The sequence below is a fragment of the Quercus lobata genome, chromosome 2 (assembly GCF_001633185.2).
Source record: "Quercus lobata isolate SW786 chromosome 2, ValleyOak3.0 Primary Assembly, whole genome shotgun sequence".
In the NCBI taxonomy this organism is placed as follows: Eukaryota; Viridiplantae; Streptophyta; class Magnoliopsida; order Fagales; family Fagaceae; genus Quercus; species Quercus lobata.
The window spans coordinates 17,410,496-17,436,461 of NC_044905.1; the positions used below are offsets into that span (position 1 = coordinate 17,410,496).

At 33.1% G+C, this 25,966-nt stretch overlaps 2 protein-coding genes across 2 annotated transcripts; one reads left to right on the top strand and one right to left on the bottom strand.

The window, feature by feature from the left end:
• Positions 1-210: 210 nt before the first annotated feature.
• Positions 211-12,645, top strand: LOC115975193 (probable histidine kinase 1). Its single transcript, XM_031095892.1, has 14 exons — positions 211-283; positions 415-546; positions 1,927-2,832; positions 4,045-4,101; positions 4,341-4,568; positions 4,792-4,885; positions 4,995-5,201; positions 7,295-7,425; positions 7,960-8,009; positions 8,212-8,567; positions 8,730-8,833; positions 9,874-10,680; positions 11,534-11,710; positions 12,326-12,645. Exons 3-14 carry the CDS (start codon positions 2,113-2,115, stop codon positions 12,446-12,448), a joined length of 3,054 nt encoding a protein of 1,017 aa, XP_030951752.1. The 5' UTR covers positions 211-283; positions 415-546; positions 1,927-2,112; the 3' UTR covers positions 12,449-12,645.
• Positions 12,646-13,481: 836 nt separating this feature from the next.
• On the bottom strand, positions 13,482-25,659 carry LOC115960307 (glutamate receptor 2.1-like). The gene is made up of 6 exons (XM_031079130.1): positions 25,634-25,659; positions 20,751-21,025; positions 16,238-17,574; positions 15,623-15,935; positions 14,147-14,553; positions 13,482-14,063 (listed from the first exon to the last, which is right to left on the bottom strand). The coding sequence occupies exons 2-6, from the start codon at positions 21,016-21,018 to the stop codon at positions 13,482-13,484; spliced, it is 2,907 nt and encodes a 968-aa protein (XP_030934990.1). The 5' UTR covers positions 21,019-21,025; positions 25,634-25,659.
• Between the last annotated feature and the right edge of the window lie 307 nt (positions 25,660-25,966).

Below are 25,966 nucleotides of genomic sequence, written 5' to 3' on the forward strand. Positions count from 1 at the left end.
ACCTTTTACCATTTCTCTATTATATGTGGCCCATTTTTGCGATTCGTTGAATCATTGTAGACACAGAGAGAGAGAAGAGAGAACATAAATACTAAGATGATTTGTGTGATCTAAAAGCCTGTGTGTGTGCAGAGGTAGAGAGAGCTCTGAATTAATGTAACTTCAAAAAAACAAACATAAAGAGAGAGAGAGAGAGAGAGAGAGAGAGAGAGAGAGAGAGAGAGAGAGAGATGTAATAAACAATTTGGTATCAAAGGGAAGTTGAAAGAATTGTCTAATATAGGTGAGCTGCAAATGCACATGGGTTCTTGGTTTACTCTTCTCTCCCACATTTCTTTTTGTTTTTGGTTTTTCTTCTCTCCCACATGCTCTCCTCTCTCTCTAATAAACTTTCACTTTCTCTCTCCTCAGTAGTTAGCAATCCCATTTTGGAAGCCTGGTTGACTGTACAGTTACAGAGATTCCTCAGATCTACAGTGAATGCCCATTAGCTCTTCCAAGCCTCAATACTCCATTCTTCTTTTCAATCACAAACAAGAAAAAACGGTTAGCTTATTGAACTTCTAATGCTTTGAGCTTAATTGTAAATTTTGATGCGTGTTTGTTTTTTTTCCGAATGCACGGTTTCATTGGTTTTCGGCTTATTTTTTTGTTAATGGATCTCAGTTTCATTCTCTTGAATTCAATTTCCATCTTACTGTTCCTGCAGAATGTTATATCATTATCATCAAAGTTTTTTGTTTTTAATTGACACAATTTGTTTTTTTGTTTAATTTTCCAGTTTAATCATAGAACGAGGTTTGGTTGTTCTGTTTTGTTGTCTATAATGGATACTAGAATCCATTTTGGTTGAATACGATTGTTTTGGTTTTGTTTTGAAAATGACAGAATTAATTTTTTTTTTTTCCTCAAAAAGTCCTTGAGAGTTTGCTAAGCATACCTTTTTGCCAGTTCATTTCTTCTGTTGAATATTGGATACTTTATGGCTATCTTATGAGAAAGTTTAACTTTTCCTTGAAAATAAGGAATCTGGAAAAATTGTTTATTCTGTCAATTTCTTTATCTTCTTCAACATTCATTAATTTTTAACAGAATTTTGAAAAATAAAGAACTTCTCTGCATTTTCATTTATTGGTTTTACATGTAACCAATATGTCAAATTTCGTTACCTGAAATACTTTGATATTAATTCAAAGGTGCAGTAGTACAGCTAAACGGAATTACTTCTATGCAATGCCTTTGATATTGCCAACCAATCTTCTGAAATTTCTTTTCATTTTTCTTTGTTTTAACTTTTAAGAGCCTACTTTATGTGTTTTTAGAGCTTAGGTTATGTATGATATTGTGTCTCTTTTCAGACCTTGGGATGTACTAGCCACAATTGCTTGATACCTTAAATGGACTAGTCACAAACAATGAGCCTCCCTGTAACTGGTCCTTATGCACCCATTTAATCCTCTCACAATTCAAATCCACAAAATCCTTAGTGTCCTTTGCCAGGATCGGGTACCAGAGGAAGAGCAGGAAAATAATGCAAATTTTCTTACCTCAGTTTCTTACTTTTAGTTCTTAATTTGCCGCCTTTATCTGAAAGTTCCAAACTTGTATCTTTTTCATTAAAAAAAAAGGATGGAAGAAAGAAAAGTTGATTTTTTTACTTCAAGGCGCTTGAATTTTAGGTAAGAAAGTGAAGTATCTGAAGCAAAAGAATTTTTTAGCAAAATTAGATTTTGAATAGGGTCGGACTTGTCATATATATACCAATGGCATATAGAGAGAATGAATTGTAGTCATCTCTTTCTAATTTCTTATTTAACTTATTTAGTTATCTTGACTTTTATTTGTTCCAAAAATTAAGCCAATTATTGTCGCCAACTCAGTCATTTTTCCATTAACTTAAGTAATTAGTTTGAAACAAAACTGCAGTCTGCCTTCAGCATTGGATTTTCTCCAAGTGTTCTCTAAGGCTATCTTCCCGTTATGAAGTGCTGCTCAAGATATATTTTGAGATAGTTGATGCATATTCTGAATCACTAAACAATTGTGTGGTAGCATCAGGATGTTCATCTATGTTTTAGTCACATGAATTGGATGTAATTTTAAGTGATTTTCATGGTTCCCGAGATGGAGAGTGATCATTTTGAAGAAATGGATATCGAAGGCCTGTCTTCGATGTGGCCTGAAGATATTGGAACTGATACTGGAAAGCAATTCAATGTAGAAAAGCCCAAAGGGGATCAAGATATGTTGGAGGAGGTTACAATAGTGGAGGAGCCAACAATTGTTGACTTCAAGCGTCTTTTAGAGCTAACAAATTATACGGACAAGGGCTCTTCTCAGTTGGCCTATCTTGTAAAACACTGGGAATATAAGCAGGCAAATGCTGTACGCCTTCTCAGAGAAGAACTCGACATCCTAAGCAAGCAAAGGGAGGAAGCTGAGCTAAGAAAATTGGAGATATTGGAGGAGCACCAGTTTGAGGAAGAAAGATACGGCTGTGACAAACGTCCAATTTCTATACTGGATGAAATTTATGATATATGGCCAGATGTTCCTAGGAGAAAAAATGATGTTGTTGTCCAAAATAAGAGAGTTGAAGTCGAGGCTGAGTATGATACTGTTGTATACTGGAAACAGCGCGCCATGCATTTAGAGAAATTGTTGGAGGCAAGCATTCAGAGAGAGCAAATACTAAAGGAGAAGCTACAAGAAAGCATACTGAGTCTTGAAAGGCAGTCCTCACCAGTGGAAGAATTGTCGCAGATTTTGAAACGAGCAGATAATTTCTTACATTTTGTACTTCAGAATGCACCCGTTGTTATTGGCCATCAGGTAATTTTGACATAGATAATGTAAATACTCTGTTTATGACTATTTTTCAAGATACCTCAGCTAGTTGTACCTTCATACTCTGTGATTGCTTTCATGGGATTTTATCTCTCTAACTACTGAAATAGTAGATATACATTGTTGTGGCTACAATCAGAAGCTTCTACTCCAGCAGATTGCAAAAATCAATTCGAAAATGTTACTTGAGTTGAAAAGTTAAGATAGTTTGTTCTGAAACAGAATTATCCTGTCCTTAGAAATTTAGCTTTCCTATGACAGACACGCAGATATTTTCTTATTAGAAAAAAAAAAAAAGCAAGACACATCAGATATTTTGTTGCCATCTTATCCCTTTTTTAACTTTTCCTTCTAAGGGGAACAAGAGGGAACATCATTAAAACATTTAACAGCAAAAGATACTCAAATATGTTAATTACTGGTAAAATGCTATGACAATACTCAAACCATCATGCTAAGGTCTTATTTGGGGTCAACTGAATCCTTTATAGTCTTTGTACCATATATAGGGCTGTGCCTTTGTCATCTGTTTAAACAATATGATCCTCAAAGACTCTAAACACTTTCTTTTTATGTTGCTTCAATCCCTCCCAATTTAAACCATATTACTAATAGATTACAGGTATACTGCTATACTCCATGGATGTATTCATTACCCAATAAGAGATTTAGGGAGTGGAACTTCTATAAGATTGAGGGAAACAAGCATTTTGATTCTGAATTGTTAGAATAATGGTTAAGTGATTAAATTCATCATTTTCTAACAACTTAAAATTTTGGGACAAAGCACACATATGGAGGAGGGGGGGGGGGTGTTAGAATAATGGTTCAATGATTAAATTCACCATTTTGTAACATCTTAAGCTTTTGGGAGACTCGGTAATTAATCGTGAATAAAATCCTTCATTGACTTCTGTGTGACAGACTACAGTGCCAGTGCTGAAGGAAATTTTACTTCAGCCTTCAGAAAGTTGCAGTTGTTGAACAAAGAATTTTCACTTGGACATATTACAATTATGAATTTACAATATATACCTTTTCCTGTTCTAACTCATAGCTGTGTAACTTGTCATTTTTTTAAAAAACTTATTCAAAATATCTGTGTATGTAAGTCAATTTGTGCTTTTATTTCCACTGCAATGGTTTTCTTTCCATCTTTTGGCATTAATGGAATGATTCTTTGATAATTTCTTTCAGGATAAAGAGTTGCGCTATCGCTTTATTTATAATCACTTTCCAAGTTTGCATGAGGAGGTAATTATATGCCACTGAAGTTCTTGTTCAAGGTTTGATGAGATTGATGTATAGTTTTTTACCTTTTTGCAAGTTGTCCCTTATTTAAATTTCGGCCTGAAACCTAAGAACATAGTTCCTTTTTGAGTAGAGTTTGTTCCTTGTTCTAGTTTCTCTTGCTTTCCTGCCGTATCCTTTTGGTTTGTAAAATGCCAATTATGTATTCTTGTTTTTTTTTTGTCCCCTTAATTTTTTCCCAGGACATTATAGGAAGAACAGATGTTGAAATCTTTACTGGATCTGGTGTTAAAGAATCTCAAGAGTTCAAAAGAGAAGTATTGGAAAAAGGGTTACCAGCAAAGAGGGAAATTACATTTGAAACAGAATTATTTGGAGCAAAGACATTTCTGATATACGTAGAACCTGTCTTTAGCAAGGCAGGGGAGACAATTGGTATAAACTATATGGGAATGGATGTAACTGATCAGGTAATCTCATTCTGCTTTTAGTGGTCACACTTGGATGAGCACTTTACTTATTTTTTGATTTGGTGAAAGTTAAAGTAGAATTCTACTCATAACAATTAAGGCTTTAAAAAGCTGTATATAAACAAATACACAAAAAAGCTAAAAGAAAAAGCTTCAGTGGCATACAGACACATCTGTTAACATATATACATAATGCTTTTTTATGTTCCTTACTGCACAATAGGTGAGAAAACGAGAGAGGATGGCAAGGATTAGAGAGGAGCTAGCAGTACAAAAGGCCAAGGAATCAGAACTGAACAAAACAATTCATATAACAGGTTACTTGGTGAAATCAATGAAGTTTTGAATTTCAACTCATGTGGTTCTAGAGCTGCAATGGTTATTCTGATTTTACTTTTTTTTTTTTTTTTTTTGTACCCTTTGCAGAGGAGACAATGCGTGCAAAGCAAATGCTAGCTACAATGTCTCATGAGATAAGATCTCCTCTAACTGGTGTGGTTAGCATGGCTGAGATTCTTTCCACGTCAAAACTTGATCGAGATCAACGAGAACTGTTGGGTGTCATGATGTCTTCTGGAGATTTGGTCCTTCAACTTATAAATGACATCCTTGACCTTTCCAAGGTTGAGTCAGGTTTGAAATTCATCTCTGATCTCCTGCATTTTGGTGCTTCCCATTGAAATAGATACTGTAAAATGGCTTACTCGTCACCATCATCATGCGATATGGCTAGTTTCATACTGGAAAGATCATACTTTTTTTTTTTAATATATATATTCCAAAAGGATTAGTCAAGTTATAATTAGGATTCATGTTATTACTTACATAGCCCAAATTGACTTGTACATGCTCTATGTGGGATTTAACACCAGCTTGTACAACACACACCCATCAAATCCAATCCACACAATCCACAGTATCACAAGCCCTTTATGCAAGGATTATCGAATGCAAGAAATGTGTTCTGGATGGTGAATTAATTACTATCAAATAAGGGTATGCTAAAAGAGATCTGTTCAAACTGCATTGGCAGATCCAAAATTCCTTTTAAACAGATCTGTTAAAAGGAATGAGAAGGGTAGACGAAAGTAATAACAATAATAACAATATACAACATCAAAATGAATAATTAAGTAGAGTAAATATAAATTCACCATTTCATAATCGAAATAGGAATCTAATAATGAGTGATGTAACCAATGCAAGACTAATAGCATCATATCCTGTGTATTTGGCTCCATAGGCAGGTGTAGAGTCCCATGTACTGGTCCTATGGGAGAGGGTCATGTAGAACATCCACAATCACCACCTGTATATCCTTCACAACATTACATAAAAGAACAATATATTTGCACTATGGCCCACGTTAGCCCCATGGATCATGTCACTGAAATCATTCATGGTGTATAATACCAAGAATATTATTTGGTAAGAGTCTTGTAGCTGAATTGATACTTCCTTATATATAAAGTGCTTTGGAGTTTAGATAAAAAAAATTTTGAATTGTGAAATTAACAGCACGTTGTAATTATTTATCTAGGAAAACAAGACAAGAATATTTTATTCGAGATAAAGAACAACAAATTTAGTTCACTGCACAATGCACAAGGATGTTTCAAGGGTGTATACTAAATGTAATTGATTAAAAAAAAAAAAGTCCTAATTAAACGTAATAAATCTAATCCCTAAAGGAATTCTTTGTTAGGTCACTTTAACCAGGCTATAATCTAATCAAATTGGAAGTTCTGTATTTACTTAATTCGTTTATGAACAATTCAATTTCATGGGTTAACGGTCAGAGCACATAAATCCTCAAATTGTTTATAAAATCCTAACCCTAAAATTCTAATTAAATAATTTAAAAATATTATTCTCATCGACTTGGGGATTTAAATCATTGTTAGGGGTCTTATAACATGTTTGGGCAGTCAATTTGAAGAATTTATACCCGAAATTTAAAAATCCCTAAATTAAGCTAAAAACCTAACCCTAACGAAGAAAATTTTCAAATTCCAACCAAAACCTCTAGAATTAGTGAAATCGACACCAAAGATTCATATAATGGCCTGAACTACATACTAGGGGTGGTTCAATTGAGTCAAAAATCAAGAGAGCCCAGATGGGTCATGATCAAGCAAAAGCCCCAAACTTTCCGATGATGTTTGGCTGGAATCCAGTGATGGCTCGCTGTCCCAAGTTTGGGCAGCAATGGTTTTGGGCACAGAACTCGAAAGAAAAATAAAAAATGTAATCTTGATTTTGAGTGATTTTTGGTTGTCTGATGAGTCTCTGTTGTTTTCTAGAGTTTTGGGAGGTAATATAGGTTCAATCGTTTAGGACGTGTAAGTTTATAAATTTTTTTTCCCCCTTTTAATTTATTATATTTATATTTTGGTTTTACACCAACCTTCACCTTTCTCTCTCGATATATACATTATATGTAAAATGTATATATGTGAAGATGTTTGTACATAAAAAGGCACACACATGGGGTCAGAGAGACTGATACACTCACATATTTGTGCATTCTATGCGTAGGAGTTCTCTTCTCTGTAACTGATGGAAGATTCTCCTATACTATACTACCATTGCCACTTTTGTTGTTGATGGTAGGATTAGTGAGACAATTTTCTTCAAATTGTTTACTGTCTATTTTTTGTCACATTCAACTTTGCCCTCTTCATGCTGATTTTTCTTTAACTATTATTTTTTTCCCTTTCCTTTAGGTGTTATGAAGTTGGAAGCTACAAAATTTAGGCCTAGACAGGTAGTGAAGCATGTGCTTCAGACTGCTGCAGCATCATTGCAGAAGATTTTGACCTTGGAAGGACATGTTGCAGATGATGTTCCTGTAGAGGTGAGAATTTAGATGAACTTGCCTGCCTCTTTGCCCAAGAGTTTCAAATAATTTTTATTGTTACTTTTTTCCAGAAACTATAGATTTCCTGTAATGCAATGTTGTCACTAAACTATATTACTAATCAGATGCACATGCTTTTCCCCCCCACTATTCTTACTGAAGATTAGAAAAAGAAAATGTCATAGAAGTGAGTACCCCAACACGACTGGCACTTTACATCTCATTGTCTGAACTCATTCATTATGCAGGGAATTAATATTCCAAAGAAGCTAGGTGACTGAAAGTTAGAAACAAGATAATCAATTATTTTGAATTACATTCACAGCATGTGTCTCCCAAAAATTTAATTAGGGCCATTGAATTTGTCAAAAAGGAATGACTTGAGAAAGTAAAATATTTAAAGAATATTATGATACAAAAATCGTAGCTTTTGTATGTCATACCACTGTAAATGGTGAGATACACTGTTTATTTTAACAGTATTAATATTTCTTTTGCAAGTTATTTTAAGCATTATATGTTGATTCTCAGGTTATTGGGGATGTTCTAAGGATTCGACAAATTCTCACAAACTTAATCAGGTACTAAACTTCATAGGAGGGATGTTTATTCGTCAAGGATTCCTTAGATGATGTAGCTATATTATATGAAATAAAAGGTGTCTTGCATCGAGCTTCGAGCTTGGAATATATTTTCCTGGACCCCATTTTTAATCATGTTTGTATTATGATCAACAACTTATCTGGCTGTACCTTTAAATACATTAGTTTTTGCTTGTTGCAGCAATGCTATCAAGTTTACTCATGAAGGAAAGGTTGGGATAAACCTTTATGTGGTACCAGATCCATCTTCTAGAAATGGAGAAGGATGTAATCAAAACTCAACTGCAGATGATCCAACAGTTTCAGCAAATAGACCAAAAGAAAAGAAAAACTTGCCAACATTTCAAAGTAGGTTTGATTGGAAAGGTACTCATGATCGAAGACACGGTGAAGGTCATCATCCATTAAATGAAGAACCTGGAACCCCAGTTAAGAGTAAGGACTCAGTGGATGGAGATAATGAGAAGCAATCTCATTCTCCTGAAATGACAGTGTGGATACGCTGTGATGTATATGACACAGGAATTGGAATACCAGGTAATACACCTCTCTGTTGATAAATTGAAGCAGAGAATCAAGAATTTGTATTTGTATTTTTTTTTTGGAGCTGTTTCTTTTATGATCTATCTCTTCCTTACATCTTGTAGTTGATTCCTGTTATTGGGAGTAGTAACTACATTTTTCATTATCATATAACAGAAAAAGCTTTACCTACACTTTTCAAGAAGTACATGCAAGTAAGTGCGGATCATGCTCGAAAGTATGGTGGGACTGGATTAGGACTAGCAATCTGCAAACAATTGGTAAATTTTTCCTCCCATCAGTAATTCTATTTATTAGAACTTCCCCCAGTTAACCCCCGCCCCCCCCTCCCAAAAAAAAAAAAAAAAACTAGTCTCTGGGACAGTACAGGGAAGTTGACATCTGAAGCATTTGTGCTTCACTTGAGACTATTACATTTAAAAAAAAATCTATACGTATATTATTCTATATAATCTATTTATCAGTATATCATGTTATTGAATTATTTTTCAAGCATGTAGCCCTTGTCAAATTTTCTTCTCAATACAAGTTTTATGCTGAGAAGAATCGAATCAGAAAAAAAGTTTGAATAGTAGAATAGATAGTTTATACATGAGCCATGCTAAATCTTAAAGATCACTCAAACATGCAGCTGTATTACTGTGGTAGTGTAAAAGGTATTAGAGGTCAAGATTAAGTTCCTTTTTAAAAAAAGGAATATTTTTAGATATCTTTCAGCAAGTGACAATTTATCGTTCATTTTTTATCAAGACAAATTTCTTGTTCATCATTGTGCAACTCAATCTTGTATCTTAGGTTTTTGGTTCAATTGCATGGTATGAAGGTCAAATATGCTGTGGTGAATTTATGAGTATTGCTCTAAAATACACAAAAGACAGGACTGACTGAATGATGCTCTCAAAATTTCTGAGAGATCCCAAGGTGCAGAACATCTTGATTAAAAAAAAAATGAAGGATTTAAAGGGACAATTAGTTATGGATAGTGGACTGTGTACAGTAAGAATAGCATGCTAATGGTTGGTAAACATGGAATTATCCAGGTCGAAGGCTCATGTTTTGCAACCCTTCCAAATGCATTTTACTGTGAGGCAACCAAAATTTTAGTATTTTAAAATTTTATTCTAAGAGCATGTTTATGTTAATGCTAGAAAAAGCATTTACTAGGAAAGATCATTGTATATGATATTCATGTTTCATTCCTTTTTCTGTGGTCCAAAATTTTCCAGTATTTACTGTATTGAAACAATTTGATTTCTTAATGAAACACCATTTTCCTAACCATTTCAAGTATTTGAAATAGGTTGAGCTGATGGGAGGTTGTCTCACTGTGTCTAGCCAAGAACACTGTGGGTCTACATTTACGTTTGTATTACCTTACAAGGTTTCAACCACATCTGATGATTCTGATGATCCTGATGAGCTCTCTGATATGGCTGATCATGATGCGATGACTGATGATTCAACTGAGAGCTTTTTCCAATTTCAGCCTCGCACTTTAGGTTCACTATTCTCTTCAAATGGGTCCAGCAGGACCCAAAAGTTTCTACCACATAGTATGGGGTATCCTAGGCCAAATAAACTCAATGGGTGCTCAGAGAATTTTTATGCATTTCCCTCCATTAATGTTGGATCAAAAGAGCCATCTTCAGTTGAGGATGCCCGTTCAATGGTTGATGATGCAGAGACACTATGTGAACCAGAGAGTTCATCCAGCCATACCTCAGACCCTGGTAATAGACATGCAGTTTGTAGAGACAAACATACTAAAGGTGACATAAGCAATCAATTCCAAAATCCTATTACAAATTCCACTGACCACACTGAAGTAAGCAGAGAAGTGGCTGTAGAGGTAAAGACAAGAGAACCTCAAGGAACATGTCAGAGGCAGGAGAAGTCTGACACAAGTTCCCAGTGCATTTCTAGTAGCAGTAGGGAAGCACCCAAATCAACATTAAAACCTAAGATCCTCCTTGTTGAAGATAACAAGACCATTGTAATGGTGACACAGTCAATGATGAAGCATTTAGGCCATAGCATAGATATTGTGAATAATGGAGTTGAAGCAGTGCGTGCAGTGCAACGTCATACTTATGATCTCATTCTGATGGTAATTTCTAGAATGCCAAATTTTATGTTTTGTCGCTGTTGCTTTTAGTTGACTTGGTGTCATTCATGTTTTGGGAAACAGAGATCATGCACGCACACTCTTTGTCAAATATGATCTATGGCACTAACAATTGCTTGCTTTCCCTATTTATCCTGATTCTAGAAATTAATCCTTAGTATGGAATCAAATGGAACGGTCGTAATGACTATCTGCCTTGTTGACAACAAAATGAGTATATTTTTCCTTCAAGGCTTCCAATTCTATAACTCTTGACTCTAAAAGGTACATTGTGAACCATAAACATTTGAACGGGAAGGTCCATGTCCCAGTATGACAAGAATCAAGTGATATTTTTAAATAATGACCAAGTGCAGTGATCATGCAAAATGCCTTAGTTACCACCTATTTTAGAATCTACTGAAACCTGCACCTCTCTGTACCTTGGCATAGTATTATAGCACAAATGATGGAACTTCCAAAGCTATTTCTAAATCACATGGGATAGATTTCTTTGTTTATTTTGTGAGTTCGTCAAAGCAGCCATGAGCTTTTTTCAGGCTATGCTAGAAGAGGGGCTTTTTCTAGAAGACAAACATATTTGCTGTTATACCATAGAAGGGACAACTAAGTATCCTCACAAACATAGACAGCACAGCTCATCAATCAGAGCTTGAGAATAATCTTGAGTTCACCATTCTGTTTTTATTTTATTTCTATAGATTACCTTCTGGAGTCAGGACCAAAGAAAAAAGTGCAGGAAAACTGAAAAATAGTTTGCTTAAGACCTTGTTATTTTGTACTAAGCAAAATAATTTTTTAGTTTTGGTAATTGTATACCGTATGAATTGTGCAGGATGTCTGCATGCCAGTTATGGATGGCCTTAAAGCTACGAGAATAATTCGTTCCTTTGAGGAAACTGGCAATTGGGATGCTGCAGTGGCAGCTGGAATTGAACAAGCTGTGCCTTCAGATTCATTACAAAATGGTTTGGGTTCTATGCCATCTGCAAAGAGGATGCCCATCATAGCGGTGAGTCCCTCTAATCTTATTCACCCACAAAATTGATGCTATATTATTTTATCATTTCTAGGTCTTCTCATCTTTGCATATATATATATATATACATACATATATATATATATATATATATATTTGTGTAACTATTTTACGTATATATTTTTTCAATTACAGATTTACTTTCATGGACTTGCATACTAGTTGAGGATGTTATCCTCTTTGCCTCTGCTCTATAGTGGCATAGATCAGCTAGATTGATCAACTTTAGGGTTTAATTCGATGATGTTCCTGATTAAAAATTAATCTGAAGCAGTAAAGTGAATTCAATATGTGATCCTTTCTAAGCAGTCATAATTGTATGACAATTGGCAAATTAACCTTTTGAGGGTTTGATAGATAGCTTGACTTCTCAATTCTCACAATGATTATCTTCTCTTTGTTGATCTCCACTTTTTGCAACTTTATATATAGAGGTTTAATTCTATTTATGATAATTATTAATAACAATCATCATCAGTGTTATCATAATTTATATTATACATACATATATGTGCATGCCTGCACGTTTGTGTGTGTGCCGGTTTACAATGATCTATCCACTAACTAAACAAGGTGGTACAAATGCAGATGACAGCAAATGCATTGGCAGAGAGTGCAGATGAGTGTTTGGCAAATGGTATGGACTCATTTGTGTCAAAGCCAGTAAATTTACAAAGATTGAAAGAATGTCTCGAAAAATATTTACCATGATGTCTCCTGTAAATTTATGCTTGTGTATAAAAATGACAGCGTGCTAGGAAAGTTTTGTAATCAATATATCGTGTTCTTCTCAGCCATTAGCATCTCTTTAGAAGTTGTATAGATATACGTATTTTTCTTTCTTTGGTCTCCGTCCAAGAGCATCTAACATTGCCTTCTAAGGATTGGAATCATCTGTGAATTTTTACTAGGAGTTAAAAGTGAAAGCAAATGCAGAAAAGTGTTTTGTGAAATCTTCTGGCACGAAAGATGCTCGGTATTCTATTATACTTTCATTACTAATACCCAGACCAGATCAGACTCGTCGTAATTACAAACAAATAGACTTGACTAAAATATTTAAGTGACATTCAAATGTCCTATAAAGAGGCATTCTGATATCAACACCATGAAGCAAAACACCATCACGTTATAAGGGACCTTAAATTCACGTCATTATCTACATGGGTAGTTAATTTTTACCATTAAGTTTATAAGGGACCTTAAATTAATTTCTTATAATTAGTGTTGTAAAATGAATCAAGCTTAGCTCAAGTTTGACTCATCAAGATGCTCCAATGAGCCTTTTCATTAAAAAATCAAACTTGAGCTAAAATTTGATGCTCAATTATTTAACGAACCATGTTGAACAAATCCTAGCTTGGTTTGATATGTTCGTAACACTAATATCTTGTCATTTGAATAAAAAATTTGCCAACAAGATGTACTTTTGCTTAAATTTTTGTTAAAGTTATTACTATTAAGGTGTAAAATAATTCACTAGTAGATCCAGAGAGATATTTTGGTGGCCAATACACATTAACAAATGTCAAAACATACGTTTCATAAGTAAAAATTGAATCAAGCTTTTAAATTATCGTGTTACTTAATCAACAGAACAAGGCACAACAAGCTGTAGCTTAGCAAATTTATAAATGAATGTACGATAATGTTGACTATTTTACTGTCAAATAAGACAGAAAATGCATATTAATAGTTTTCATGAGCTATTTCTAAAGTTATTGTTCCGTCTAGATTTGGGCAACTAATTAATTAGCTCGATAGGTGGTTCTAATTGAGATGCTAGACCATTTGGATTGAAATCTCCATATTCTCCAGGAGACGTTCCTAAAGTTCCCAAGCAAGCAGAGGGGGGTTCAGTGTCGGTAGTATAGCTTGAAGGACTTTGCAGGTACTTAGTGTTTGGCGAGGCTTCACTTGCGCCTATAACATGATCACTATCAATACGACTTTTTTCTTGCAGTTCTCTCTTTCTAAAAATATGGAAACTGAGGTTTTTTCTGTCAAAGATTCTTAAGGTGTCATGAATTCTTCTCCGTATCGAGCCTTCTGAATGATCGGGGATCCAGATTTGTTCCCTTTCCTTGTAAAGAAACATAGACAAGGAAATTATGAGAGCTGATAAGGAAGCAACCCCGGCAATGAGAAATAGGCCCCAAAAGCTAGCTAGGCTAAGACTCGCAGAAGAAACCTTGTTCTTGGAGTCTATACAATTGTTTTGTTTACCTAGCCATGCATTCTCGATATTTTTCATTTTCTCTCCTTCTGTCACCTTTAAAACTGCCCTTGACACATCGGATACTAGAGGGGAACCTACCGGAAAGACCTGCAAGTCATTAAAAAAAATGAGAAACTATACACTTACTTAAGTGCACACATACACGAGAGAGAGAGAGAGAGAAAGCTTACAAAGCCAAATCCATCAGTTTTGTATATTGATTCAACCATGGTATACTTGGAGCAATATTGTCCTAAAAAAAGCTTCATGTAAGGAATTTCAAAAATAGCACCAGCTATACCACCATTTGCACTTCCTTTTGACAATAGTATATCACATTCTTCAGCAGTATCATATACTCTAAGTTTGGTTTCATCAAAATTCATTTTCTTTAAAATTGGCAAAACAAAAGATCCTCCTTGGTAGCCGACATACTCTCCATTCTTAATAAGTTGATTGATATCACTAATAGTTGGTTGTAACTGTTGAACTGTTAAGAGTGATGTCAAACTTGCAGTGTAACTTTGAGTGAGTATGAGCACCACAAAAACCCATATAATCACTACAAACCTTGCCAAGTTGCTTACCACTATTTCCCCTGTAATTTAAATCAAAAGGATTTTTTTTAAAAAGAACCTAATTGCATCATAAATAACAAAGTAATTCATGTTTAAGATATGCAACTCTAAATATAATATCACTTTTTTTGACTCATAATAATGGAGAGTAATGAATCTTTAGTATTAACAAGGACAAAAGTTTTTCTCCAGTTTTCTCCAAATTTAAGTTTTGAGTGTCCGTTTGGAAATTATTTATTTTTGGTAACTTATTTGCATAATATGAAACAAAAAACTAAAAGCTAGTTTATTTTTAAAAAGTAGTGAGAGGCCTACAAGCAATACACAAATGTCACAAAATAAGCAATAAGTTAGCTTAAAATCAAATGTCAAACACACGAGTTAAAAGAGACTAACTTAAATGACCATACACTATACACATGTACTTTTGTAGTTAATTTAATAAATTATTTACACATGTCACAAGATTATAAATAATTTATGTAATTAAATATACACGAGAATACTCATTTGAATCTTGAAGTAAGTTAGAGGAAGCTTTCTCCTAGTTTTGGGGAAAATTCTATCTGTACTATATAGGTCACAAATGGTGAACTCCAGTCCATGAAGCAAAGAGTTGCCTTAATCCTATTAAGAGTGTTAGTGTACGAAGAGTATTAGGAAAGCATAGTCGACTAGTACTTATAATTAAATAAGGAAAAGCTAATTATACACCTGCTATTTTGCACTTTGTACATACTTCCTTAGAAATTTGTTTTTAAAAATACATAAATCCTGGTAAAATTGTGAACGGTGAAATCTAGTTTTGAAAAAACAAAATACAAGATTTCACAATTTTAATTGAAATATTGTTTTGGTAATGTATGTACAGTAAATGTGTAATACTAGTAAGTGTATAACGATCATTATTCAAAGTGATGGCATAGCTTGTTGCGTGTAAGATAGAAGACAAGACTATAAATAAGTCCTGAGAGCACTAGGACTAAGTTATACATTTATTTTTGTGTATTGTTACGGTGGTGATTGTTTTTGTGAAATAAGATTCTAGAGGTATGTATGATGAGACAATTGTGAAGGATTGGAACTTACGTTGTGCAAAAACCATGGTTGAGAAAGAGTACCACAAGCTTGTTCCAATTTGATGTGCTGGAGGCCCACGGAAATCATCATTTATTCGGTGTTCAAGAACCCAAACTACAAAGCCAATGAACACAAAGAAACACCCACTTGTTATCCAAAGGTCTCTACTTAAAGGCTTCAGGAAAATCCATGCATTTCTAGTCCCATTGTCCACGATTGGCACTACCAATGATACTCCAGATTCAGTGTATGGCAATGTAAAGTCGACAAAGTTAGACCTGTTTTCTGTAATTGTTATATCTCCTACCACAGCATCGAAATTCTGTCCAAGTAAAATGTTACGTAGATCATTTTCATTATTATGAATGCTTTGGTTAGATAGAGAACGTGAAAATTGAAATCAGGGGGGACAAAAGAAAGAAAGAAAGAAATCTATATAGGATGTTGTTGTATATTATGCATAGCATGGAATACACACTCCCTTTTTTGGTTACAAAGTAGGAGAATTTTCATCAATTTAATATCTTATTGAATAGTATAAGCAATTAAGCATTCCTATAAATAGTTAAATACCAAATGTAATCTTAGTTGTTTAAAATTGGTAAGATGAAGGGTTTTACTGACCTCGAGGTAAACTTGGTAGACCAAATCATTATAACTCCCATTGCTTCCACCACTTGAATTTGCAAAGGGAATGAACTCATAGCTAACAGCATATGGTAATGTTTTCATGACAGCGTTGAAGACGTCTATGCAGTAGCCTGTTACCTGTGTTCTGTTGCAAATAGGATCATATGTCACCTTAACAAATTCAGTAAAACCATTCTTCATTGGAACTCCTATTTTCAACTTTTTCCCATTTGTTGGAATCTCCCAACCTTTTGGAACAGAACTTGAATCACCTGGCCATATAACAGGTCCTACATTTTCCTTGGAAGAAAAATATGTGCTTGTGTTCCCAGAATTCAATTTCCTTGAGAGTCCATTTTCTGGAGTCCAAAATGCAACCAATCTTTCACCATTACCATTCACATTAATTACCTTAAAAGTTGAAGATTGTGATTGCCCGTTAACAAAATTGAAATCACCTGCTAGGCCTTTAAATTTGATACCCATTAATGCTTCATGAAGTTTTGGGCCATTTTGAGAGATCCCAATAGCTTCAAGTTCAGTCAAGTTGCTTGAAGCATTTGTCTTCTGAAAGTAAAAATTTGTAGTCCCAACCTTCTCGACTGCCATGGCTAGTGCTGAAGCAGCATCATATGCCCATAGTCCTATAACAGTCAGTTCAGCATTCGAAATGGCTTGATTGTTTTCTTGGAACTTCCTTTCCCATCGAATTGTAAAATTTTCAAGTTCTTTTGTTTCTTGAAAGTAAGTTTTTACACCCAAAACCCCGTGCATTGAGTCAAGGACTGATCGTTTTAATGAACATAGAGAGTCGGTTATCCCATTGGTAGTTATCCAAACATAACCTTCATTCATCATTCCAATTTCTCTTGCTTTGTTGAAAAGCCGATAACCCAGTTTGGTTGACATGTGCACTATGAAGACTCTAGCTTGCATTGTCATCAACTTGTAAAGTTCTTCACCAATTTTGTCATCTGTGGCTAATGGTGAAATGACACTCCGATAGGGGACACGGGCATCAACATTTTGCAAGGCATCAACCAAGAAGGGTATGATACCTTTCCCATATGCATTGTCTGCATAGATTGGCACGGCCTCTCTCCATTTATAAGTTTGAACAATTGCACTTATAGCATTCACTTGAGATGAATCATTTTGAGTGACTTGAAAAAAGTATGAACTCTCAAGGGAAGAAAGAGAAGGGCTTGTTGCTGAGAATGATATAATGGGCACCCGAGCTTTATCACCGAGATCAATCACAAAGTTGGCTTGCATTGAGTTTTGTGGCCCTATGATAGCTTGCACTTCTATATTTTTAATGAGGTCTAGAGCTGTGTTCCAAAAACAAAGAGAAATTGATTTATTATCCATTTACATGTACACTCAAAATGATCAGAAGTTTAAAAAATGAAGGTAAAATTTAGTAATAAACAATGTAAAGTTTTAGCAATTAAATTGTAAAATGAAGGTAAAATTTAGTATTAAACAATGGAAAGTTTTAGCAATTAAAATGAGATAATATGATTAACGTGACCTTCTAAAACATTATAAATTGTATGATGATTTTTTTAGTCATGTGTTGAGTGTGTTGACTCCAATATCATACAAAGCACTAGGTCAATCTAAGACGTATATAAACAATTAAGAGAAACTCCAAACATGAGTATACTATACGTATAGTACGTACTAATATTGTTAATATATACTCGGATATCGTGAACGACGACACGGAAGTACAACGCACAGTACTCATACCACAATTGATTTAACCATTGTGTCAATTGTCAACTTACACATTTTTTTTTTATTTTTTTATAAAATTTTTAAGTTTTAAATATGAAACCCTCCGTTAAATATATTTAAAAAATATTGAATAAGAAGAAAAGGATAATATATTGTATGATTTTGATTTTTGTAGTCTTGTGTTGACTCCAACAATATCATACAAAGTAGTAGGTCAATCCAAGACATATAAACAACTCCATTTTGATGGAAAATTTTGTGTGAAGATATATATATATATATATATTTTTTTTTTTAAATTTTATGTTTTTTAGTATTTGATAGCATCAGAAAAAATTAATAAAAAAAAAAAACTATCTTTAGTCAAACAAAAAAGTATGATTATTTATTTTTAGAGATTATTTTCCATTAAATATTTTTTTTTAAAAAAACTTTTTCTCACGTCAAGCTATATATGGGAAATTAGGAGATAATTTTCTAACTAATTTAAAGTTGTTGCCAAACATAAGAAAATGATATAGTTTTATAGATAATGCTTTTTGAAAAATAACTCATTTTCTAGATATCACAGTATTAAAACAAACAGAAATAGAAACTCCAAACATGAGTATATTATTAATATTGTTAATGTATACTTGGATTATGACCAATGATAGCAACACATTATGAATTTTGTGAACGATGTCACTAGAGCACAACGCACACTCATGAACACAATTGGTTTAACCATAGCGTCAATGGTCAACTTACTCATTTTTTTTTTTTTTTAATATGTTAAACCCTTCATTAAATATATTTAATACTAGTATTTTAATAAGTAGAAAATTATAATATATTTACTAAAAAAAAAATCTTGAATGGTGGTGGCAATTACAGTAAGAGCGCTCATATCATTGCTTGTATAATAGAAAATGATCACATTTTAACCAACCAAGTTCAAAATTTACCCACATCAAGTTATGCAAAATTGAGTAAAAATGCATAGTTGTTATAATAATTGTATAAATTTACATTGATATTATTCATTTTGCATTTAGTTTTTTATTCTTTCTTTACATATCACAATAATGAAAGAAGCGAGTGGATAGTGGTTGTTATGTGTGAAGAAAGAAAGAAAGAAAAAAAATAAAAAAGAAATTTTGACATTTTGATTAAATGTGGAGTAAAATTGAAAATTTGATGTGTGTTTTGAAAAATGGGTATATAAAATAGAAAAAAAAAGTTTCTTATACTAAAATAGACATGAATTTTTGCATGAGCTACTACAAATGCTCTAAGTTATAATTTTCTAGGTAGATCAAGTAGTCAATTTTCTTAAATAAAATAAAAAGGGAAATTTTAGTTGATTTTATAGGTTTTATTGCAAATTATTGAAAAATCCAACAAAGAAAACTGATGTGAATAAACTTTAATCATATCCTCTATGATCATTCCCTAACATAAAAAATACAAGAAAGAAAATAAAAGGAAAAGAAATTAATTGAGAGAAAATTAGGATTAAGATCAGGTCCAACACTTAGGGTATTGCACCAAATATAATAGCTCTCAATGACTATGATTAATAGTAGAAAAAAACAACTTTTAATCTCAACCATGGAAAAAAAAGTGAGAGAAAAAAAATGAGAGTGGTAAAAACAAAAATGTAAGTAGGGATGTGGGTAATTGCACTGGGTACAATACCCTAGATATTTCACCCGATCTAATTCGAACTAGTATACTTTAGTTCTAATTTGGGACTTGTATAATTTGACTATTTTTTTCTTATATATATATATATATATATTATATTATTAATTTTGGAATAAAAATAAAAATAATTATTTTCAGATATTTTTAAATTTTGGTAATTGATAATATTAAAGCTAATGACATTGAACTGAATTAGACGGATATACCAAATTAGAAACATATTGATTTAAAAATCTGAAATGAAAAAATAAACTTGAAAGACTAAATTGAAAACAAGTTAGCGATTGTAGGTATAATTTGTAATTTAACCTAAAATTAACCATGGAAAGAAAATAGCTATAAAGGCTTTGATCTTCTTCTCTCTCATTTTTTTTTGGTGGAGAAACTGAAAGGCTATGATTTTAATTGTGAACTCTTCATGCTACATCCAATTTATGTTTTGAAAAATTGAATTCAAATTCCAAGGAAACATAATAAAAATGGTATCATTAAAAAAAAAAAAAAAAAGAGAGAAGAAAAATAGCAGAAGCAAGTAGCGCTCCCGATTTTGTTTTATCTTTTTAAAATTCAGCAACATGCAATTGAAATGATTTTTATTTTATTTATTTTTTAACAAGTCTACACATACAAAGGAGAGTGAATAATAAGATTATAACAAAACACACCATCAGCTCCTCTCAAAAGGCACTGTAACAACGGTAAGTGTATTAAAATTTGGCTGTGAGTGAATAAGTCTATGCCTTTCGTTACGAGTTTGTGGTGAATAAGTCTTAAGGATTTATATTACATTCATAAACATTAATCCCAATAATCCATATACCATTGCATAGGGTTAACCAGTTAATCTTATAAAAATAAAAGTTATACACACCTTACACATATAATACTTTTGCACAAAAATCATGTCTTGAGGTAACTTGAAAATTTTAACTTCAAATCATGATTTTTGTTAAAAAGTGTGCCTACTCTGTATGTAACAATCATTCCCCAAGAAAAAAATATATTAAAGACTGAGTAAAGAGGCCAAAAAGAAAAAAAGGAAACTAAATCTATGAGAGAGAGAGAGAGAGAGAACCTGCAGCAGCTGCTCCAACAACATCACTTTTGGAGTCCCTGGAGTTAAGAACCAGCCTAGTTCTGTAGTGAGGATTGGAGGCATAGAAGTCTGAAAGGGCCATGTTTATGCAACTGAACCCCATCTTCCCATTCCATGTATCCAAGTCAAGAATGACACCCACGTTAACTGGGATTGTCGACGTGTTTTGTGCCATGGCCATGATATTTCTTTCAGAAAGAATAATGAAGATGAAAAGAGAAAAAGCAATTCTGGTAGGCATCTTCATGATTTTGTTTGAATATCTTCGTAGCTTTAAGATGCATGGTCATCTTAAGTCAGAAGTAGTCTTATTTATAGGGCATTGTACTTGGGAATATAGCATAAGAAAGGAGATTTTTTGTTTGACGAAAGTGTGAAAAGGAGACTTTGATGAGCAACGAATAATAGATTAATATCATATTCAAACTAATATTGCTGCGATGACAATGGTTATCGAGAAACTTCACTAAAAAATAATTTAAGTTGCAACCTAACAACACTAGTTGACGTTTTGATCTTTACGATCGATATGGCTTCAGATTTCATTCGAGCAACATTACGTGGGGTTCCACACATTTGTGTAATATAATATAGAAGAAAATATCCAATGAGCATCCCAAGATTCATATTTAAGAGAGTCAGCTTAATATTTTGTTAGGGAACCGTACGACAATAATCTTAGAAAATGACCTAAAATTGATGTAATGGCTTTACAAATATCTGGACAATGGTTTTGTGGTAACAAAACATAGAAACGCTTTAATACAGAACCAAAGAAAAAAAAATTTTGTGCAATATTAGTAGCTCGGTATGTACTTATTGAAAAAGCCCAAATTAATACATCGTTAAAATTTAGCTTATTGCAGTGGTTCATGTGATACTAAAGGTTAGAAAATGTTGCATGTGTTACATGCATATACTTGATCATTATATGTGTGTTGGATGTTGCTGTTGAAACCACATTAACTACATCAAATCTACGAGGAGTCTTGGAATAGTCAAGAGGTCGGTTTGCAAGTGTATCACCTTGTGCAGCTAGCAGATAAGTTAGAAGCCCCTACATGAGAGCTAGGAAGCATGGACATGGGTGCAACACGGTGATATAAGTAATTTCTAAAAAATTATAACATGAAACGATTGGTACAATACTAGTATAATACAGGTATGATATAGATACGATATAGATACTGAACCTTAAATGAAATATCTATGCTTTTTAGGTTGAGAGCTTGCATTTGCTAGAAAGAGTATATAATTTAACTACATGTGCTTGATGTCATGTGCGAGTTTGGGGTTACCCTTGGAGGTTTTTTACTCTGTAGAGTTTTCACTCCATGATGGTGAACATATTTTGTCTTTGTGTGCTTATTTTTGGCTTATTGTGTGCTGTTTTTTTGAATGTATTTATCCATGCAAACATTGTGATAGAATATTGACTAATTAACTACCCGTATTGAATTGCGAATCAATTCATTAAAATTGGTGGTTAAGCCAATTGGTGGTTTAGCCAATTGGCTAAACCAAGTAGGACTCTAAACGTAATTTTAAATTTGCATACTAATATTATTTTTACTTTAAAAAGGAGTACTTGAATTCCCCACCTACCCCCCACTATTATCAATCTATAAAAAATCATTTAAAAAAAAAAAAAAACTACAGTCCAAAATACTAAGATAGAGCAAATGCCATTTGATCAAAGACTGTTGTTATTTTATTTTATTTTTCATTTCTTTCTCTGGATTATGGTCAATGCCCGCTGAGAGGATGACCACAAGATTTCATGTTGCAGTTGGCAAGCAACCTCATCTAAAAAAAATTAACTTCAAACTTCAAAGGTTTACTATAAATTTTTCAGTTTTTAATGCTAGGTATTTTACACATGGTGGAGACTATATATACTCGGTTTCTCATTTCATATCTTATTCTATTCTTTCATGACTCTCTTCCCTACTTCCCAACAAGAGAGAGAGAGAGAGAGAGAGATCTACCTTCCTTAGATAGTATGGGGTATAATTTTCATCTCAACCTTTTTACTCTATTTTATCATGGAGTCGAGGTCGACTTTATGAGTTCAAATCCGCCGAGCTGCAATGACCTTGACTCTTTCATCATCATCACTTCAACCATGCTTTTTTATGGGATTATAAAATTCTTTGCTATTTTCTTTTCTTTTTGTGTGCCAAAAACTAGTTTTCTTCTCTGTATGTTTGGAGCCCCCCCTTTATTGGCTCTGAGTTCTTAATGGTGAAAAATGATAATCATCCTACTATTTTATTTCGTCAATTTCCTTACTTCCCCTTTCATCCTAACCAAATAAATTCTTAGGCTTACCATTTGTTTCACTATTAAAGTTATCTGGAAAAAAAAGTTATTTTTCAAAAAATATTTTTTGAAAAGACTATTTTATTTTCTTATATTTGATAATAACCTTGAAAGTAAGTTTAAAAACTTGTGAGATGTAATTGTTTTTTGAAAAAAAATTAGCTGAAAACAACTTATAAAATAAGTCTTTGTTTTAATAGGTTTTACATTGAGTAAAACTAGTTTCTTTTAACCTATATATATTTTTTTGAGAAAACAATAATACTTATTAGAACATACAAACACAAAAATAATATATAGAAAATTTTTAAACAGACTTATAATCCATTATATAGCCTGAGTACTGCTATAAAAGGACCTAATTTTTGTAGTAGTAATTTGGAGTTATAAAGACTGAAACTCTAACATATACAAGGACGGAGCCATTCATTGGCTTTGGGGGGCCATAGCCCCCCCCCCCCCCCTCAATTTTTTTATTTTTTTCAAATAGTAGGTATAATTAAGGTTTATTTAGAATTTGAGCCTATTGAAACAAAACTTTGCCCCCCCCCACAGTTTCTTCGACCCTCTAAACCCAAAAAATAGCCCAAATTTGTTTCCAAAAAAAAAAAAAAAGCCCAAATAACAACCACAAAAATTAATCTAAATAGCCCAAACAACAACAACAAATTTATCAACAAACCCATAGTTTAAGCCTTTCAGAAACAAAAATAAAAACAAAAAAATCCAGTCCATAAAAACTCTTCAAATTTACTGCACAAAAAAACCCTAAATAGAAATTAAAATCTAATAGCAAGTGAGACTGTGAGAGAGCATGTCTCACGAGTCACGCCTCCTTTGCTCTGGATAGTGATGCCACACCGCCACCAGCAAAGCAGGCATAGTCTTACCGTGCCCTGGCCACCAAAACTGATTAGAGATATCTGATTAGATATGCTGTATGCGTCATAAGTCGCAGTTGCCACACAACTTGCTCTTCTTCTTTGGTATTTCATCTCTCCCATCTCTGACTCTCTCTCCTTTGTTTCTCATTTCTTTCTCTCTTAAATCTAAAGATTCTCAAAATTTGATCTCTCTCCCATCTCTGACTCAGTGGCTCTATCTCCATCTGTTTTGACTTAACAAGAAGTAAAGTTATTGCCTCATTTTAACAGTAGAAATAGTAAAGTGCGGCCATTTGCTTGGTTAATTTAATGATACAGTACAGTAGTGTATTATTTAAATGGGCGATAATGGATTTGTGGTGTGGACTTGTGGTTTTGTCTTTTAGTTGAGATTTTTGTGAAAGATAAATACAGAGGCAAAACACATATATAACAATAACAACAATGGAATACAAAACCATAGTCTAATCAATTATAATATTTGATTTTTTTTTTAAATATAGGAAGAGATGCTAGTTTGAATTTTATACATTGCAAGGAAAACTTCTGACATTTAATAAAATGCTTTTGAGATTTAAAAGACGTTGAGGCCTTTTGATAAATAATTACAATGCAATGTTTTAAAAAATGGCTATTTTGTATATTTTACTTTATTGTTTGTTAACACTAAATATGCTAGTTTGGAATTTCAGGATTTTTTTCCTTCAAACTTTTGCCCCCCTCCTGCCCTCCCCCCGGGTTGAAAGTCTGGCTCCGTCCCTAAACATACACAATCGATGTGAGATAAACATCCTTATATTTTTTTTTTTTGAGAAAATAGTAATATTTAATAGAACACACAAACAGAAAAGTAATATATAGATTTTTTTTTTTTTTTTTTACCTATATTTTCTAATGTTACCAAACACAAGGAAATATAGAAAACTATCATCATTTAAATGAATCAATTGAATTTTGGTTTCAAACTTTGAATCAACTATCATTATTTTTTTCTTTCATCAGAGTTACTTTCCCAACCTACGGGTTAGTACATGTTTCATGTTTGTGTTTACAAATTATGATATAATTGAAATGCCAATTTAATAAGCAGGTGCAGGAGGAGGGAGAGCTGACCGATGGCCCTTTCTTTTGAAATTGTGGGGGCAATTCAATAAACATCCTAAAGTAACAAGATTGATGAAAGACATAATCAACTTGAAATTTATTACATTTTCACCAGCTATATATATTGTTATTGTAAGTGAAAGAAACACGTTGGTGTCCATTATTATTTTTATGAATCTGATGAATTTACATTTTACATTGTCAGTTGTAAGTTGACATTGACAATTATAAGTCGTGCTTATCTAGTGATCTTCCATCTAGAAATTTGGATGTTTGACCTACTGATAGCAACACGTGCTACCAGTACTAGCTAGGCAACAACCATGGTCATGTTGATTCTTCAAGACAAACATTAAATTGGAATTTAAAATCTTATTGTCCCTATGTGAATTCAAGTGTACGGAGGAGCAAATGAAATTGCCAGAATTGGACTTCTGAATCGTAGTTATGATATTTTTAGTGTTCAAAATGCTGACCAATGAATGGCCCGAAATCAGCCCTAACTAATCGGTAGTGGTGGTGTACGTGGTCGATCGGTGAAGTAAGGTTCAGAGGTCAGAGGGAAAATTTGTGATACCGGCAAGGTCGATTTGGCATTTGGTTTACGATTTTAAAATATAATTTGAAAACGATTTGATTGGTATATATTTACAGATAAATAATTTAATATATATTTTAGATTTTTTTTTTTTTTTTTTGGTTCTATTTAGACACCTATAAATTAAATCAGATTTGTTTAACTTAATGAATTATGCAAGTAGTTACTTAGATTGATTTTTTAGATCTAGGTTAAATTCATGCAATAATATGATTTAGTGTGGAAAAGTAAAGAAGACAGTAATATGTTGACCCAAAAAAACCAATGAAATCAACCATTTCAAGGTA